Below are 18,146 nucleotides of genomic sequence, written 5' to 3' on the forward strand. Positions count from 1 at the left end.
AGATTCCTGCTGGCACATTTTGGGCAGCATCCTGAATTTTAGAGAAGAGTATGCCAATTGTGAAACATTGAGGTATAGTGTATTGCACAGTTTATTCACTTCTTTAGATTTTGTGAGAATGAATGCTCTACCGTTGTTGCTTTTCAGTTTCTGAAGTGGTTTTACGTTACTGAGTGCAGTAAGTGCACGTTATATTTGATGCCTTCGAGTGGGTTAAACTGTGAAAACTGTCATTAAGACCTATCTGATAGAGTTTAGTCATAATATTTCTAGAGTCAGATTTTTTTTTTTTTGAGACAGGGTCTTACTGTGTTGCCCAGGCTGGAGTGCAGTGGCACGATCTCAGCTCATTGCATCCTCTGTCTCCCAAGTTCAATGATTCTCCTATCTCAGCCTCCTGAGTAGCTGGGATTACAGGCTTGTGCCACTGCACCCAGCTAATTTTTGTATTTTTAGTAGGGATGGGGTTTTACCATGTTGGCCAGGCTGGTCTCAAACTCCTGGCCTCAACCTTCCTTGGCCTCTCAAAGTGCAGGGATTACAGATGTGAGCCACTGCGTCCAGCCAGAGTGTAGTGTGATATTCTTAACCAAATAATTTTCACTGCAACAGAAAAATTTTAAATTAATTCATAATAATTGTACATATTATTGAGTACATGTAGTGTTTTGATAGGTTCCTTCAATGTATAATGATCAAATGAGGGTATTTAAGCTATCTATCACCCCAAACATTTACCATTTCTTTGTGTTGGGAACATTTTATGTCTTCTCTTATAGCTGTTTTGAAATATGCAGTTAATTGTTACTATAGCCACCCTACTGTATACAACACTAGGATTTGTTCTATATGTGTAACGGCTTTTCTATCCCATTAACCAACTCTGTTGATCCCTCCTCTCACCCTTCCCAGCTTCGGGTAACTTATCATTCTACTTTCTACCTCCATAAGATCAACTTTTTTAGCTCCCACACATGAGTGCGAATATGGGATATTTGTCTTTCTGTACTTGGCTTATTTCATTTGACGTCATGACCTCCAGTTCCATCCATGTTGCTGCTGATGGGAGGATTTCAGTCTTTTTTTTTAATGGCTGAATAGTATTCCATTGTGTATATTTACCACAGTGTCTTTATCCATTTGTCTTTGATGGATACATAGACTGATTCCGTATCTTGGCTATTGTGAATAGTGCTATAATAAACATGGAGGCACAGGTGCCCTGTTAATATGCTGATTTTATGTCCTTTGCATAAACACCTAGTAGCGGGATTGCTGGCTCATATGGTAGTTTTGTTTTCAGTTTTTTGAGAAATCTCTGTAACTTTTTTTTTTTCTTTGAGACGGAGTTTCGCTCTTGTTACCCAGGCTGGAGTGCAATGGCACGATCTTGGCTCACTGCAACCTCCGCCTCCTGGGTTCAGGCAATTCTCCTGCTTCGGCCTCCTGAGTAGCTGGGATTACAGGCACGCACCACCATGCCCAGCTAATTTTTTGTATTTTTAGTAGAGTTGCGGTTTCATCATGTTGACCAGGATGGTCTCGATCTCTTGACCTCGTGATCCACCCGCCTTGGCCTCCCAAAGTGCTGGGATTACAGGCTTGAGCCACCGTGCCCGGCCTTCCATAACGTTTTCCATAATGACTGTACACTGCTTGACATTCCCACCTAAGTTATCATAGCTCCCTTCTCTCCACATCCTTGCCATCATTTGTTACTTTCTGTCTTTTTGATAGTAGCCATTCTAACTGTGCTAAGATGATGTCTCCTTGTGGTTTTGATTTGCACTCCGCTGATGATTAGTGTTGTTAAACATTTTTTCGCATACCTCTTATCCATTTATATGACATCTTTTGAGAAATGTCTGTTCACACCCTTTGCCCACTTTGTAATGAGATTATTTGTTTTCTATTTTTTTGTTTTTGCTGTTGATTTATTTGATTTCCTTTATAAACTGAGTATTAGAGTCTTGTCAGGTGAATAGTTTGCAGTTATTTTCTCCCATTCTACAGGTTGTCTCTTCACTATGTTGATTGTTTCCTTTGCTGTGCTGAAGCTTTTTCTTTCTTTTGAGACAGAATCTCACTTTGTCGCCAGGCACCAGGCTGGAGTGCAGTGGTGCGTTCTTGGTTCACTGCAACCTCCACCTCCCGGGTTCAAGCGATTCTCCTGCCTCAGCTTCCAGAGTAGCTGGGACTACAAGCGTGCACTACCACCACCAGCTAATTTTTGTATTTTTTAGTGGAGACAGGGTTTTACCATGTTGGCCAGGATGGTCTCGATCTCTTGACCTTGTGATCCGCCCACATCAGCCTCCCAAAGTGCTGGGATTATAGGCGTGAACCACCATGCCTGGCCAGATTTTTCTTGATATAGTCCCATTTGTCTATTTTTGTTCTTTTACTTGTGCTTTTGAAGTCTTAGCCATAATGTTTTTGCCTAGACCAATGTCCTGGAGAGTTTCTCCTATGTTTTCCTGTAGTGGTTTCATAGTTGTGGGGAGTCGTAGATTTAAGTCTCTCTTTTGAGTTGATTTTTGTTTATGATGAGAGGTAGGGGTCTGTTTTTATTCTTCTTCACACAGATAGCCAGTTTTCCCAGCACCATTTCTTAAAGAGCGTGTCCTTTCCCCACTGCATGTTCTTGGTGCCTTTGTTGAAAATCAGTTGGCAATACACCGGTGGATTTATTTGTGGCTTCTCTATTCTGTCCCATTGTTCTAAGTGTCTGTTTTTATAACAACACCATGCTGTTTTTTACTATTAACTTTGAAGTATATTTTGAAATTAGGTAGTGTGATATCTCCAGCTTTGTACTTTTTGCTCAGTGCTGCTTCAGCTATTTGGGAGTTTTTTGTGTTTCCATATGAATTTTAGGATTGCCTTTTCTGTTTATATAAAGAATATTAGTGGCATTTTGCTAGGAATTGCATTGAATATTTACTTTTCTGAGATGGAGTCTCGCTCTGTTTTCGCTCCCGCATATGAGTGAGAATATGGGACATTTGTCTTTCTATGCTTAGCTTATTTCATTTGCCCAGGTGGCAGTGAAGTGGCACAGTTTTGGCCCACTGCAACTTCCGCTTCCTGGGTTCAAGTGATTGTCCTGCCTCAGCCTCCTGAGTAGCTGGGACTGCAGGCATGTGCCACCACACCTGTTTAATTTTTATATTTTTAAAAGAGACGGCGTTTTACCATGTTGGGCGGGCTGGTCTCGCACTCCTGACCTCAAGTGCTCAGCTGCCTCAGCCTTGCAAAGCGCTGGGATTACATGTATGAGCCACGATACCTGGCCACATTGAATCTTTACACTGCTTTGTGTAGTGTGGTCATATAAATGATATGAATTCTTCGTAACTATGGGATTTTGTTTCATTTGTTTCTGTCTCCAGTGTCTTTCCTCAGTGTATCATAGTTTTCCTTGTAGTGGTGTTTCATCTCCTTAATTAAATTTATTCCTATTTAATTTTTTGGCATAGTTATTGTAAATGGTGTTACTTCCCTGATTTTTTTTTCCAGCTAGTATGTTACCGTTGAATGGAAATGCTCCTGATTTTTGTAGGTTGATTTTAATAGACTGCAACTTTGCTAAACTTGTTTACCAGTTCTAAGAATTTTTGGTGGTATGTTTAGGTTTTTCTATATGTAAGATCATATAATCAACAAAGAGGGACAGTTCAACTTTCTCTTTTCCTCTTTTCCAATTCTTTTATGTCTTCCTCTTGCCTAATTGCTCTGGCTAGGGCTTCTAGTACTATGCTGAATAAGAAGTGGGCATCCTTATCTTGTTCCAGTTCTCAGGGGGAAAGGCTTTCATTCAGTATGATGTTGGGGTTTTAGTCATTTATAGCCTTTATTATGTTGAAGTATGTTTCTTCTTTGCTGAGTTTGTTGAGAGCTTTTATTAGGAAGGAATGCTGAATTTTTTCAAATGCTTTTTTCTGTCTTTGTTAAAATGATCATTTGGTTTTTGTTCTTCATTGATGAAGGACATAACACATTGTTGATGTGTTGTATCACCTTTTGACTTACATTATGTTGAACCATCCTTGCATCCATGGCATAAATCCCACTTGATCACAGTGTATTATTTTATTATTATTGTTATTTTGGAGATGGGGTCTTGCTCTGTCACACAGGCTGGAGTGCAGTGGTGCGATCATAGCTCACGGCAGCCTCGAACACCTGGATTCAAGCTATTCTCATGCCTCAGCCTCCTAAAGAACTGGGACCATAGGTGTACACCACCAGGCCCAGCTAATTTATTTTATTTTGTTTATTTTTAGAGACAGGATCTCACTGTTGCCCAGGCTGTCTTGAACTCCTGACCTCAAGCAGTTCTGCCTCAGCCTCCTACCTATCTGGAATTAATACGTGTGAGCTACTGTCTCCTGCTCTGCCATCTTTTTGATGTGCCGTTGGATTCAGTTCACTAGTATTTTGTTGAGGATTTTTGGGTCTTTGTTCAACAGAGATACTGGCCTGTAGTTTTCTTTTTTGTCATGTCTTCGGTTTTGGTATCAAGGTAATGCTGGCTTTATACAGTGATTTAAGAAGAGTTTCGTCCTCTTCAATTCTTTGGAGTAGTTTGAGCAGAATTGTTGTTCTTTATGTATTTGGTAGAATTCAGCAGTAAAGCCATCTGGTCCTGGACTTTTCTTTGTTGGGAGACGTTTTGTTACTGATTCAGTCTGGTTGCTCTTATTTTGTTTCTTCTCCGTTTAATCTTGGTAGGTTGAATGTGTCCAGGGGTTTATCTGTTTCCTCCAGGTTTCCCAGTGTGTTAGTGTACGTTTGTTTATAGTAGTCTCTAATGATACTTTGTATTTCTGTGGTGTCTGTTGTATGGCTCCTTTTTCTTTTCTGATTTTGTTTATTTGGATCTTCTTTTCTATCTTCTTAGTCAAGCTAAAGATTTGTTTTCACTGCATATGCATTTACCTTTTTATATTATCTCAGAGTTTCCTGGCTGCACCTGGATTCAGCCCTCTATTTTTAGGTTAAACCCTCTATTTTTCCCTTGGTAACACCCATCACAGTTATTTCTTTTCTTTTCTATTTCTTTTCTTGAGACTGAGTCTTGCTCAGTTGCCCAAGCTGGAGTGCAGTGGCACAGTCTCAGCTCACTGCAACCTCTGCCTCCCCAGCTCAAGTGATTCTCCTGCCTCAGCCTCCCGAGTAGCTGGGGATTACAGGTGCCTGCCACCACGCCCATCTAACTTTTGTACTTTAGCAGAGACGGGGTTTCACCATGTTGGTCAGGCTGGTCTCAAACTCCTGACCTCGGGTGATTGCCAGCCTCCATCTCCCAAAGTGCTGGGATTACAGGCGTGAGCCACTGCACCTGGCCCATCACAGTTATTTCTTGCTTAACATAAGATCCCCGCCACTAGATGTCAGCTCCAAGAAGGCAGAGTCCAGATTTCCCCAGGCTCTAACACAATGCCTGCTGTATAATAAGTGCTCAGGAATATTGGTGTAATTGAATTGGCTTGATTCAGTTATTAAAATTTTGTCTCCCCACCTTCACTCAGGTAATCTTTTTTACATAAGGATTGCAACACTAAATCTTCAATCTTAGGATATAAGGACAAATCATACTTTTATAAATAAAAGGGATTATGGAGTCTTTGAGAGTTGTGAGTGTAAATGTAAAATATGGATGTAATCCTTCTCAAAGACCTCATTACTTTTTTTGAAAACCTTTTTATTTTGAAAAGTCATAAAGTATTATAAAGAATTACAGCACGCTCTTCATCTAGAATTCCCACTGTTAATGTTAATATTTTACTACATTTGCTTTCTTCTTCTTCTTCTTCTTTTTTTTTTTGAGACTGAGTTTCACTCTTGTTACCCAGGCTGGAGTGCAATGGCATGATCTTGGCTCACTGCAACCTCCGCCTCCCAGGTTCAAGCGATTCTCCTGCTCAGCCTCCAGAGTAGCTGGGACTGCAGGCATGTTCCACCACACCCGGCTAATTTTGTGTTTTTAGTAGAGATGGGGTTCCTCCATATTGGTCCGGCTGGTCTCGAACTTCCAACCTCAGGTGATCCACCCGCCTCAGCCTCCCAAAGTGCTGGGAATACAAGTGTGAGCCACCACGCCCGGCCTACATTTGCTTTCTATATTTTTTCTATGTATGTATATGTAGAGGGAAAAAAGGCATCTTTTAGCTCAATATTTTAGTGTATATTTCTCAAAAACATGGATAGTCTCTTACATAACCAACACAGATATCAAATTAGAGAATTAACATTGATTCCATGCTGTTAACTACCTATAGAACTTATTCAATTATACCCAATCACACCCTTTATGGAAAGAGGGGAGGGACCCAAGATCTAATCTGAGAAAACATGTTACATTGAATCGTCATGTCTAGTTCTGTGTCTTTCAGGACCTTGAGATTTGTGCAGGCACGGGTTTATTTGGTGGATTATCTCTCTGGGTTTGTGGGATGCATCATCATGATTAGATTTAGGTTACGAATTTTATGTGGGAATATCACAGAAAAGATACTGTGTTTTTTTCAATGCATTATTTCACAAGTCACCTGATATCTATGTCCCATTACTGCTGATGATGTGTAACTTTGGTCACTTGCTTGCTTAAGGCGACATTTGCCGGTTTTCTGTATTTTAAAGTTACTTCCCTTGCTCCCCATTAATTGTTATCAAAACGTATCTTCTTTTTCTATTTTAATTAATGTAAATTTCTGGGATTGTTTTCTTTTAATATTTAATTTCGAGGTCCTGACCAAAGAGCAGATTTGTACTTGGAAGGAAAAGACCAGCTTGGGGGTTGGTTTCAGTCATCCTTATTAACGAGTGTGGCAGCAAGGAAGAAAGCACCTTATAAGTAAGTATACCTGAGCTCACCTGCTGAGTACCTGCCAGTGTGTGAAGCACTGAGCCGAGTACTGTAGAGATGGTCAGGCACCACTCTCCGTTGCTTACAGTCTCCTGTTGATTAAAACAAATAAGAATTTGAATTAAAAAAAAGAGAAAAGAAAAAGGAGGCAACGCCAAGGTGTCTTGTCAGTGTGAAGCAGATCATTACTGCTAGAAGGAAAAGTCAGCATTGACTGGAGTTGTTGGGGGAACCTAGGTAGTTGTTTTTTCTTTGTTTTTGAGAAAGGACCTCATTCAGTCACCCAGGCTGAGTGCAATGGTGTGGTCAGAGCTCGCTGCAGCCTCCAACTCCTAAGGAAGCTCAAGCAGTCCTCCTGCTTCAGCCTCCTGAGTAGCTGGGACTACAGACATGCACCACCACACCTGGCTAATTTTTAGTTTTTTTTTAGAAATGGGTTCTCCTCCCATTGCCTCTTCTGGTCCCAAACTTCTGGCCTGAAGCAGTCTTCCTGCCTTGGGCTCCCAAAGTGGTAGGATTATAGGCATGAGCCACCATGCCTGGCCTAGCACTAGACCTTGACCTGTGGTCAGACGACTAGGAGGAATGTAGTGAAGGATATTGGAAGTTGATAGAAGACAGCCTGAGTGCAGATGTCCCTTACATTTGTAATATTCACAGAGGCTAATGAACTGAAACATTGCTTTCATTAATTTTATTAAATTAGGGATTCCTATTTAGTACACATACTACTTTTTCAAACACATGAGTGAAAATATGAATCAGAAAGATTCCTCAATGGCTTAGCTTAAGATTTTGGCTGTCTTATGATGAAAACCTATCCCAGAACATTTTACATGTTTTTTGTTTTTATTTTTGTTTTGAGATGGAGTCTTGCTCTGTTGCCTAGGCTGGAGTGCAGTGGCGGATTCTTGGCTCACTGCAATCTCTGTCTCCCAGGTTCAAGCGATTCTCCGGCTCAGCCTCTCGAGTAACTGAATTACAGTTGCATGCCACCATGCCTGACTAATTTTTGTTGTTTTTAGTAGAGATGGGGTTTCACTATGTTGGCCAGGTTGGTCTCGAACTCCTGACCTCAAGTGATCCACCTGCTGAGCCTTCCAAAATGCTGGGATTACAGGCGGGAGCCACCATGCCTGGCCCTTTTACATGTTTTGTTTCTTAACATACTTTTAAAGACCAATGGATGGGCACATCCTATTTTTTCTTTCTTTTTTTTCTTTTTCTTTGAGATGGAGTTTCGCTGTTGTTACCCAGACTGAAGTACAATGGCGCGATCTTGGCTCACCGCAACCTTCGCCTTCGGGGTTCAAGCAATTCTCCTGCCTCACCCTCCCGAGTAGCTGGGATTACAGGCACGCACAACCATGCCCAGCTAATTCTTTGTATTTTTAGTAGAGACGGGGTTTCACCTCGTTGACCAGGATGGTCTCGATCTCTTGACCTCGTGATCCACCCGCCTCGGCCTCCCAAAGTGCTGGGATTATAGGCGTGAGCCACTGCGCCCGGCTCACATCCTGTTTTTTCAAATTATCTTTTGAAAAATAATTTTGAGATGATAATCTGCTCTTTTTAAGACGTATTTTTTCCTGGTTTTATTTTTTCACTTTTAAAATTATTTTGATTTTTAGTGAATTATATAGTTTTTCCACAATAACCACAGAAGGTTTTATAAAATTTCCAATACACTAAAATGTTTTCTCATGTCCGTTTGTGGGCATCTCCACTCCCACGCCGGGCCCCCAGCAACCACTGATCTGCTTTCTGTCTCCATAGTTTTCTATTTCCAACTTACTGAGTTTTAATGATAAAAATCAGTACATAGCATAATCTGTTTAGTGACTAAAATATCTAAAATTTTCCTTTGTTTAAGTAGAGCTTACTATTTAACCATTGTGATACATGAGCTATGAATGAGTTTTTTGTTTTGTTTTGTTTTAATTTTTATTTTTTGTGATGGAGTCTTAGTCTGTCACCCAGGCTGGAGTGCAGTGGCGTGATCTCAGCTCACTCCAACCTCTGCCTCCTGGGTTCAAGTGATTCTCGTGCCTCAGCCTGCCAAGTAGCTGGGACTATAGGCACGTACCAGCACACCCAGCTAACTTTTGTATTTTTCGTGGAGACGGGTTTAACCATGTTGGCCAGGCTGGTTTCAAACTCCTGGCCTGAAGTGATCTGCCTGCCTTGGTCTTCCAAAATGTTGCAATTACAAGCATGAGCCACCATAACCAGCCAAATTTGACTTTTAAGGAAAGGTTTCAGCCAGGCGCAGTGGCTCATGCCTTTAAAGCCAGCACTTTGGGAGGCCGAGGTGAGTGGATCACCTGAGGTCAGGAGTTTGAGACAAGCCTGACCAATGTGGTGAAACCCTGTCTCTACTACAAGTACAAAAATCAGTGGGGCCTGGTGGCGGGCACCTGTAATCCCAGCTACTCAGGAGGCTGAGGAAGGAGAATCACTTGAGCCTGGGAGGCAGAGGTTGCAGTGAGCCGAGATTGTGCCACTGCACTCCAGCCTGAGCAACAAGAGTGAGACTGCATCTCAAAAAAAAAAATCCTATAATCCCAGGACTTTGGGAGGCCGAGGCGGGTGGATCACGAGGTCAAGAGATCGAGACCATCCTGGTCAACAAGGTGAAACCCCGTCTCTACTAAAAATACAAAAATTAGCTGGGCGTGGTGGCCCATGCCTGTAGTCCCAGCTACTCGGGAGGATGAGGCCAGACAATTGCTTGAACCCGGGAGGCGGGGGTTGCGATGAGCTGAGTTCGCGCCATTGCACTCCAGCCTGGGTAACAAGAGCGAAACTCTGTCTCAAAGAAAAAAAAAAAAAATGAAAAGGTTTCATCCATAGTTAGTCAAGAAAAATCATATTTTTGTGTCAAACTTAGATATTCTTTTTAAACTATAGATAATCTTCAAAAAGATAGTTATAATTGTGTTTATCATTAAAATAGCTGATTTGTCCCTTTAGGACGGTGGTTGTTCATGGATTTACCCTTGGAGAAAAGGGAGAAAAGATGTCCAAGTCTCTTGGGAATGTCCTCAGTCCTGATGTTGTCATTAATGGAGGACAAGTAGGTGATTCACCAAAATATACTTCATTTTCGTTTTAAGGGTCTTAAATTGGTAGCCAGAGCCCTTAATATAGTTACGTCAGTGTAAAAATAAAAACTATCCTTTACGCTCTCAAGTAACACATGATTTTAATGAAAAAGGCAGAGGCCGGTATTGGGCCCTTTTAACCCATTTCAGGTCTGACTCTCCAGTTAGGTCCCAACCCACCCTGTTTCTTTTTTAATTGTCTGAGAGCTTTTACAATGTGTAGTTCCTTTTGTGATTTCTAAGCATGAGGTGCGCCTCTCTCAAACCTTCTTAGCACATTACTGCCTGACGTGGAAAAAAAGGTGTAATTGTATAGTTAAATGGAAATGTATAAACAAAAAATGAGATTGCAACTTCTAAATGCGCATTTTGTTATTATATTGTTGGAAATTATACACGTTAAAGCCGGTCTTAAATGTACATCAAATCTGAGGTTGCTAACAATTTGGGGGTTTTTCATTTCTTTAAGTCCTGTGGCTTTTTACTGCCCTGCTGACATCCTGTAATCATTCACTGTTTTGTGTACAGAGTTGCTAGGAAATAGTGAAAGGAAAAGCAGGCCTTCCCCTTTCCCTCCCTTATTATAGAGATCGCCCCGGCACTGCCGGAGAGGTATGGCTGAGTTGTAGTGGCTGGAAACAGACGCGACCAGGGAAGACATTGGGTATTAGCATCTGTAGAGCATGCTCTTTCTTTTTCCAGTTTTTAGATACAGCCTAATTTGAGATTGTTAGCCCTTATTTCATTACAGTGCTAATATAGTTTATACTTATATTGTGCTAAAAAATTTCTGAATAGGAGCCTTACCTAAAACATTTGTTCAGCTAATGGGAATTGAAAGCCATTCTGTTTCTATTTTCTTCCTCAACGAAAAGGATCAAAGCAAAGAGCCTCCCTATGGTGCTGATGTCCTTCGCTGGTGGGTAGCAGAGTCCAATGTCTTCACTGAAGTTACAATTGGCCCATCCGTGCTCAATGCTGCCAGAGATGATATTAGCAAGGTTAGACCCATTATTCTTCCTATTTCTAAAGGAAACTTTACCAAATCATTGCTTTAAAAAATGAGACACATTTTGTTTGGCACTGAAAAAAACCAAAAGAAAATGAGTTCTCCATATATTGTGAGCTTTTAAAAATCTCCTGTTGGCCGGTGCGGTGGCTCACGTCTGTAATCCCAGCACTTTTGGAGTCCGAGGCAGGCAGGTCACGATGTCAGGAATTTGAAACCAGTCTGGCCAACATGGTGAAACCCCATCTCTACTAAAAATACAGACATTAGCTGGGCATGGTGGCGCATGTCTGTAGTCCCAGCTATTTGGAAGGCTGAGGCAGGAGAATCGCTTGAACCCTGGAGGTGGAGGTTTCAGTGAGCCGAGATCGTGTCACTTACTGCACTCCAGCTTGGGCTACAGTGAGACTGTCTCCAGAAACAAAACAAAAACAAACAAAAAACCTGTGTTAATTTGTTTCAAAACATTAGTAGTAATACCAGTAATTTTATATCATTTGTATATAATATCCTTTATATTTTATTAATACAATATATAAAGCAGAATATAGCATAGTATAGATTATATTAATTTTTTATACTTTTATGCACTCAATAACCCTTAACATTTTTCCATGTCTCTGTATTTTCACCTGTGAAGCAAGTGAAGTAACGTTGTTCTGACCTACACACGTGAATAAACTGGGCCACTGAAAGATCCTCTGCCTCTGATCCAGCGCTCGTTTCTGTAACTGGCCTACTGGAATGAGAGTTTGCTGTGTACTTTTTGTGTTTTGGTTTTTTGCATTTGTAGTCTTATTTGGGACGATAATAAAAGTACCCCATTAAGAACGTGACAGGAGTTGGATGACTGCAACTTAATTACAGAGTAATAAAATAACTTCTCAGTGAAGAGTGAAGGCACCATTAAGTGTTTCAACTGCGTATTTTTTGTTCCTATGAATAGCTTAGGAATACACTCCGCTTTCTTTTGGGAAATGTGGCTGATTTCAACCCAGAAACCGATTCCATCCCTGTCAATGATATGTATGTCATAGACCAGTATATGCTACACTTACTGCAGGACTTGGCAAACAAGGTAAATATAAACTAATAAACTTTTAGAAACTAGAAATATCCGCACTGTTGGGTGTTAACATTTTAGTTTTATCTGAGTAGAACAGACCTTGCTGGAAGTAGTACCTACTGCACTCTTGAAAAAGTTGCCCTTGCTAAATTTCACACATTCCCAGGTTGGCCTCAGGTATAAAGTGTTACCAGATCTTTCGAGTTTCTCAAAAGATTCGAGAAATGCATCCAGACTTCCCCTCAGATCAGATTTTTCTCTCACAATTAGCTCTATTTCTCCAACAAGAAGAAATAAAGTGGATATACTTTATTTATCTGCAGATGTGCTCCTCATAACAAAGTACAGAAATAACCAAAACGACTATTCCTCTCTCTCATAAGATATTTGTTCAGTTTTACATGGACTTAAATAATTTGTGTTTTCTGGCTGGGTGCGGAATCTCACACTTTGCTTGAGGCCAGGAGTTCAAGACCAGCCTGGAACCCATGTCTACAAAACTTTAAAAAATTAGCTGGGCATGTTAACAGGTAGTCCCAAGCTCCTCAGGAGGCTGAGGCAGAAGGGTCGCTTGAGCCCAGGGTTTTGAGGCTGCCGTGAGCTGTGATTGTGCTACTGCACTCTATCCTGGTTGACAGAGCAAGACCCTTTAAAAAAAATTGTTTTCTCACAATTGGGAGTGTGTTTGTATCAGAGATGTACACGTCAGTTTTGCCCAAATCAAAAATCAATGAGGCAAAAATCAGGGAACACTAATGAACCGTTGGTAACTTTCACTATTTGCTGTTGCAAAAATGGTGTGATTTTATTATTTAAAATCTCGTTCTTGGTTAATGTTCTTTCGTAGTTCTCGGGGTAAAATAGTGTTTTCTGAGGAGAGTCAAATGTGTTCTCCAGAAATGACATCTGGAAGATTTCCAGGAGTTCTTGCATGTTGCCTGTTCTGTAGTTGTTTCTTTGAAACATATTTTTGAAAGGAGCATAGTTTGCTTGTGATGACTTACATTTTCATCTGCCTGTCTCAGCTTCCAAATTTATTTTGGCTTTGTTCCCTAGATTACCGAATTATACAAACAATATGATTTTGGAAAAGTGGTTCGGCTGTTACAGACATTTTATACCAGAGAACTGTCTAACTTTTATTTCAGTGTAATCAAAGATAGGTATGTATGACTAAATATTACAATGCTTAGCAATGGCCAGGCGCGGCGGCTCACACCTGTAACCCCAGCACTTTGGGAAGTTGAGGAGGGTGGATCACACGAGGCCAGGAATTTGAGACCAACCTGGCAAACATGGCAGACCCTATGTCTACTAAAAATACAAAAATGAGCTGGGCATGGTGGCATATGCCTGTAATCCCAGCTACTCAGGAGACAGAGGCACGAGAACCACTTGAACCTGGGAGGCGGAGGTTGCAGTGAGCCGAGAGTGTGCCCCTGCAGTCCAGTGCCCCATCTCACTTGAGACAGAGGCGACAGAGCGAGACCCCGTCTCAAAAAACAACAAAAAAAACCTCAACCACTATTTCTTGAGTGTCTTCTCTGTGTTTGCAAACATCGGGGATAGCGATGAGCAAGATGGGCAGTGTCGTGCACTTAGGACTGGGCTCTGGGGTCCAGCTGAGTATAAAGGTCCGCCCTCCTGCTTATTAGCTTTATGATTTGGGGCAACTTCTTCTGTAATGTTTCTTCATCTGTAAAATGAGTATAATAATACCTCGTGATTGAGAAGGAAAAGCACTAATGTGCTGACCCCTGTGCTTGATAAAGTTCAAAAGCTAATCACTGCTGGTATCAGATGATGAACATAGTGCTTGTTCTCTGGAGTTCTCAAATCGTGAGGGGGAGAGAGAGATGTGCAGCTGTATGGCAACAGCGTATCATGTTGGCAGTATCCTTGTAGAAGAGGGCTTGATGCCACAGTCTTCATTTGTTGCTCCAGTGTGCAGGTGACGGTCCTGTCTTTATGGTAATGAGTCCAGTCTGAGGTGTTAGCCTCAGCCTGTCAGCACCCCAAGGACCTTGCACAAAGGGATTATGACTCCCTCTCCATAAACACTGCTTCCCTTCAAACACTGACAGCCTTGTAACGGGTGGTATTTAACCACATGTTAAGTGCCATCAACTAAAGTTTCGTAGTCCTTTATACAGTAGTCTAGACCCCTAGTTGTCATCCACCTGAAAAACAGATGACAGAGCATAGCCATGAGTGCTTTGGAGGAGGTGGGTGCACCTGGACAGAGTAAAATTCTGGGAGAGGGTATTGTATCGTTTAAAGAGAAGATGATTAGAGCCGTAGGATTACCCACTACACATAAAGTCAACCTGAGGCAGGTCCTATCTAGGTGACCATATATACAAAGTGTCGTCAACTGCTGAATGAGTTGTTCTTATTCAGGCTTTATTGTGAAAAGGAAAATGACCCCAAACGACGCTCTTGTCAGACTGCATTAGTTGAAATTTTGGATGTAATAGTTCGTTCTTTTGCTCCCATTCTTCCTCACCTGGCTGAGGAGGCGTTCCAGCACATACCTTACATTACAGGTAAGGAATACTTCATTTATTCTCTGAATGACAAAGATCCCTGATAAAGGTGCAACTTCTGATTTTATCTCCTTCATATAAGGGGCATTAACCCGTCTACAGTGACTGCTCTGTGACACAGTGTGTCTTGGTCCTGTGTTTGTGTCTGTACCTGTTTGTAGAGGAGCAGGGTAAATTTCACAATGCCCTTGCCATCTCCAGGGCTTTCTGAAATGTATTAGCAGCTTGACAGCATCAAGAAATCACTTTTTTTCTTAAATACCTTTATAAATGATCTGAAATGGCTGGGGGCGGTGGCTCACACCTGTAATCCCAGCACTTTGGGAGGCTAAGGTAGGTGGATCACTTGAGGTCAGGAGTTCAAAACTAGCCAGGCCAACACGGGGAAACCCCATCTCTACTAAAAATACAAAAATTAGCTGGGTGTGGTGGCATGCACCTGTAATCCCAGCTACTCGAGAGGCTGAGGCAGGAGAATCGCTTGAACTTGGGAGGTGGAGGTTGCAGTGAGCTGAGATGATGCCACTTGCACTTCAGCCTGGGCGACAGAGTGAGACTGTCTCAAAACGAACAAGGTTCTGAAATATATTTTAGGTTTTATTAAAACAAAATATAGTGCCTTTTAGTGAATATTTTATGATAGTTGTTTTCTTCTGATTGTATTAACTTTATAAAAATTAGCAACTATAGCGGTGTAGAAAGAGAGGGAAGTCGCTTTAATCTTAGTACTGATAGCTGTTAATATTCTGATATTTCTATTTATTTTTTCTTTTTCTTTTTTTTCTATTTTTTTGAGACGGAGTTTCGCTCTTGTTACCCAGGCTGGAGTGCAGTGGCGTGATCTCGGCTCACCGCAACCTCCGCCTCCTGGGTTCAAGCAATTCTCCTGCCTCAGCCTCCTGAGTATCTGGGATTACAGGCGTGCAGCACCATGCCCAGCTAATTTTTGTATTTTTAGTAGAGACGGGGTTTCACCATGTTGCCCAGGATGGTCTCGATCTGTTGATCTTGTGATCCACCCGCCTTGGCCTCCCAAAGTCGTAGGATTATAGGCGTGAGCCACCGCACCCGGACTTCTATTTATTTTTTCTAAGCATCCTTTTTTTTTCTTTGAGATCTTATCTATTTTCTCTTTTGTTTAAATGTAACAAATGTTTTCCAACGCTGATGTAAATGTTTTGTAAATAATTAGGATGGCTCCATATTTCATCACTTGATTACCATAAATAATTCTTATTTCCCATTCATGGTCAATATTTAACGGTTAGAGCTTCATATACAGTTTAGGATGTATGTCAAACAGTTTACTGTTTTTGTTCTTCTGAAGAGCCCAAGAGTGTTTTCCGTACTGGGTGGATTAGTACTAGTTCTATCTGGAAGAAGCCTGGGTTGGAAGAAGCTGTGGAGAGTGCATGTGCAATGCGAGATTCATTTCTCGGAAGCATCCCTGGCAAAAATGCAGCTGAGTACAAGGTTACCGTTGTGATAGAACCGGGACTGCTCTTTGAGATAATAGAGGTATGCAGCAATATGCACCTTTTGAAATGGTACTAGTATCATAGAGCTTTGCCTAAAATTTACTTTTAAAACGTGTCTAAATTTAAAAAGTAATTTAGAAAGTAGGGTTTCTGTCTGCTAATCCTGGTATTATCGCTGATTGTTTCCTACCTCACTGTGTTCTTTTCCATGTCTTGTAAAACATGTTCTGTGCATGTAACATGTACATGTTACTCTGCAGGAACAGGAAAGGTATAAAGTTCTGTTTCAAATGAAAGCCCTCAGGACTGTTTAAAAGATGGGTGACATATAAATTGGTCGAAGTCGTCTTCAAATATATAAAAATTGGGAGTTTTGTATTAAGGGTCTGGTTTCCTGAGAATTTCATCCACCTGAACTAGAATTAAAACAAACCCCAAAAGAGTTTCCATTTTTATTTTGTGAGAGCTGAAGAAAATTCACTTTGTCCAGCAAGTTACCACGTATATTTCAAAGCATTTATCCGGTTTTTATTTCCAGAAGGGACATCAGACTTTTCTTCTTGGGATTTTTAGGGGTTGATTGGCTGGATTGGTTTGTAGCTTAACATAATGATGTGATTTTTTTCCAATCTAAATGCTTAAGAAGAGAATTGGCAATGAATATGTTTTTTAAAAGTTTTGTTAGTTTCAGTTTTCTAAAAAATACCCATCTCACCTTGTTTGGTAAGTTCAATTTAAATGTTTAACGATGTAATTAGCGTGATTGAGATTTGAGTTTGAAATAGCTAGTAGGTGTAATAAGATGTTCACATTTTAAAATGTAGACTTGGGAAGCTCTCCATTTTGCAGGTGAGGAAGCGAGGCCGCTGAAGCCGTGACGCAGCCAGGGTACACAGCCCAGTCCCGGCCTTGTTTCCTACGTATGTTGGTAGTTTGTTTCCTTTGACTTCAGTCTAAGTAATGAACTGGAAAGAATAACAGCTTGTTTTGGATCAATTTTAATGTAAAAAACACTTTGGAATTTTCAAAAACATGGATGTATTTTCCTTAGGAATCATACCAAGTAGCTGTCAGGGGGTGGTGGGTCTGTCCATTACTAATTGCATCAACTTTAAAAACCAAATTAATCTCTCTGAGTCTCCCATTTCTCATGGGCTTTAATTTTTTAAAGGAGTGTCTGTGTTGGTTAACTTACAAACTCACTTTGAAGATCAAAATTACAGTGAGAAATGTGTTTATCAGACAAATTCGGTCTACTTCCGAAGCATTCTGCATATTGCTTAGATTGCCACAATCACTATACATTACAAAAGCAGGTCCTTGTTGAGACAGTATTTTAGCCCCTCACTCAGTGATACATGAAAACATAAAGGCTTTGAGGCTGACAGACCAGGGCTCGACTTGCAGTTGAGAAACTTGGGCACGTTAACGTCTCTTTGCTTGTTTCTTCATTTGTAAAGTTAGTGCAATAAACACCATGCAGGCCTTTTGTGTGTGACAATTAGAAATAAGAGACATTTTAGGATCTAGCAAAGTGAAGTGCCTGGCATTCTCAATACTGTTGATGGAAATCTTTAGTTAAAACCTTTTATGATAATTAGGCTTGATGCATTTAATGGTGTTTGCTCAGGATGCAACGGTGTACCGAAGGGTTCCTCTCTAAACATGAGATTTTATAGTGTCTCTTTTTCTAACCTCAGTTTATGACAAAAATGTAACGTAAACTGTAGCTTTCACATGCTTCCGTCCAGATGCTGCAGTCTGAAGAGACTTCCAGCACCTCTCAGTTGAATGAATTAATGATGGCTTCCGAGACAACTTTACTGGCTCAGGAACCACGAGAGATGACTGCAGATGTAATTGAGCTTAAAGGGAAATTCCTCATTAACTTAGAAGGTAAGAAGGACATGCAAATAAGTAACATCTGGAGAACTGAAGAATTATAAGCCATCTGGAGCTTTCCAGTGAACTAGATTTCTTCTAAAGGCAGTTACATACTTGGAATGCATCCTTCTGTGGAAATAATATAAACGGTTGCCAAGTTTCTAAGCCCACTCTTAAAACTCTTATCT

General features: G+C 40.9%; 1 protein-coding gene and 1 long non-coding RNA gene across 3 annotated transcripts in view; one reads left to right on the plus strand and one right to left on the minus strand.

Moving 5' to 3' along the window:
* Positions 1-18,146, plus strand: part of IARS2 (isoleucyl-tRNA synthetase 2, mitochondrial) — a 66,162-nt gene that overhangs the window by 45,895 nt on the left and 2,121 nt on the right. The window contains exons 15-22 of one of the 2 annotated variants that reach the window (XM_008985188.5): positions 6,751-6,859; positions 9,845-9,947; positions 10,851-10,976; positions 11,931-12,062; positions 13,107-13,213; positions 14,451-14,596; positions 15,924-16,114; positions 17,805-17,970. In XM_008985188.5, the coding sequence (XP_008983436.4) occupies positions 6,751-6,859; positions 9,845-9,947; positions 10,851-10,976; positions 11,931-12,062; positions 13,107-13,213; positions 14,451-14,596; positions 15,924-16,114; positions 17,805-17,970 (1,080 nt within the window). The remainder of the gene's footprint in view (positions 1-6,750; positions 6,860-9,844; positions 9,948-10,850; positions 10,977-11,930; positions 12,063-13,106; positions 13,214-14,450; positions 14,597-15,923; positions 16,115-17,804; positions 17,971-18,146) is intronic. The other variant, XM_002760499.7, reaches the window with a different exon arrangement.
* LOC118149477 (uncharacterized) lies at positions 480-10,917 on the minus strand. Its single transcript, XR_004736966.3, has 3 exons — positions 10,783-10,917; positions 6,880-6,963; positions 480-603 (listed from the first exon to the last, which is right to left on the minus strand). It is a non-coding gene; the product is annotated as an uncharacterized LOC118149477 (long non-coding RNA).

This window comes from Callithrix jacchus, chromosome 19 (genome assembly GCF_049354715.1).
Source record: "Callithrix jacchus isolate 240 chromosome 19, calJac240_pri, whole genome shotgun sequence".
Taxonomy (NCBI): domain Eukaryota; kingdom Metazoa; phylum Chordata; class Mammalia; order Primates; family Cebidae; genus Callithrix; species Callithrix jacchus.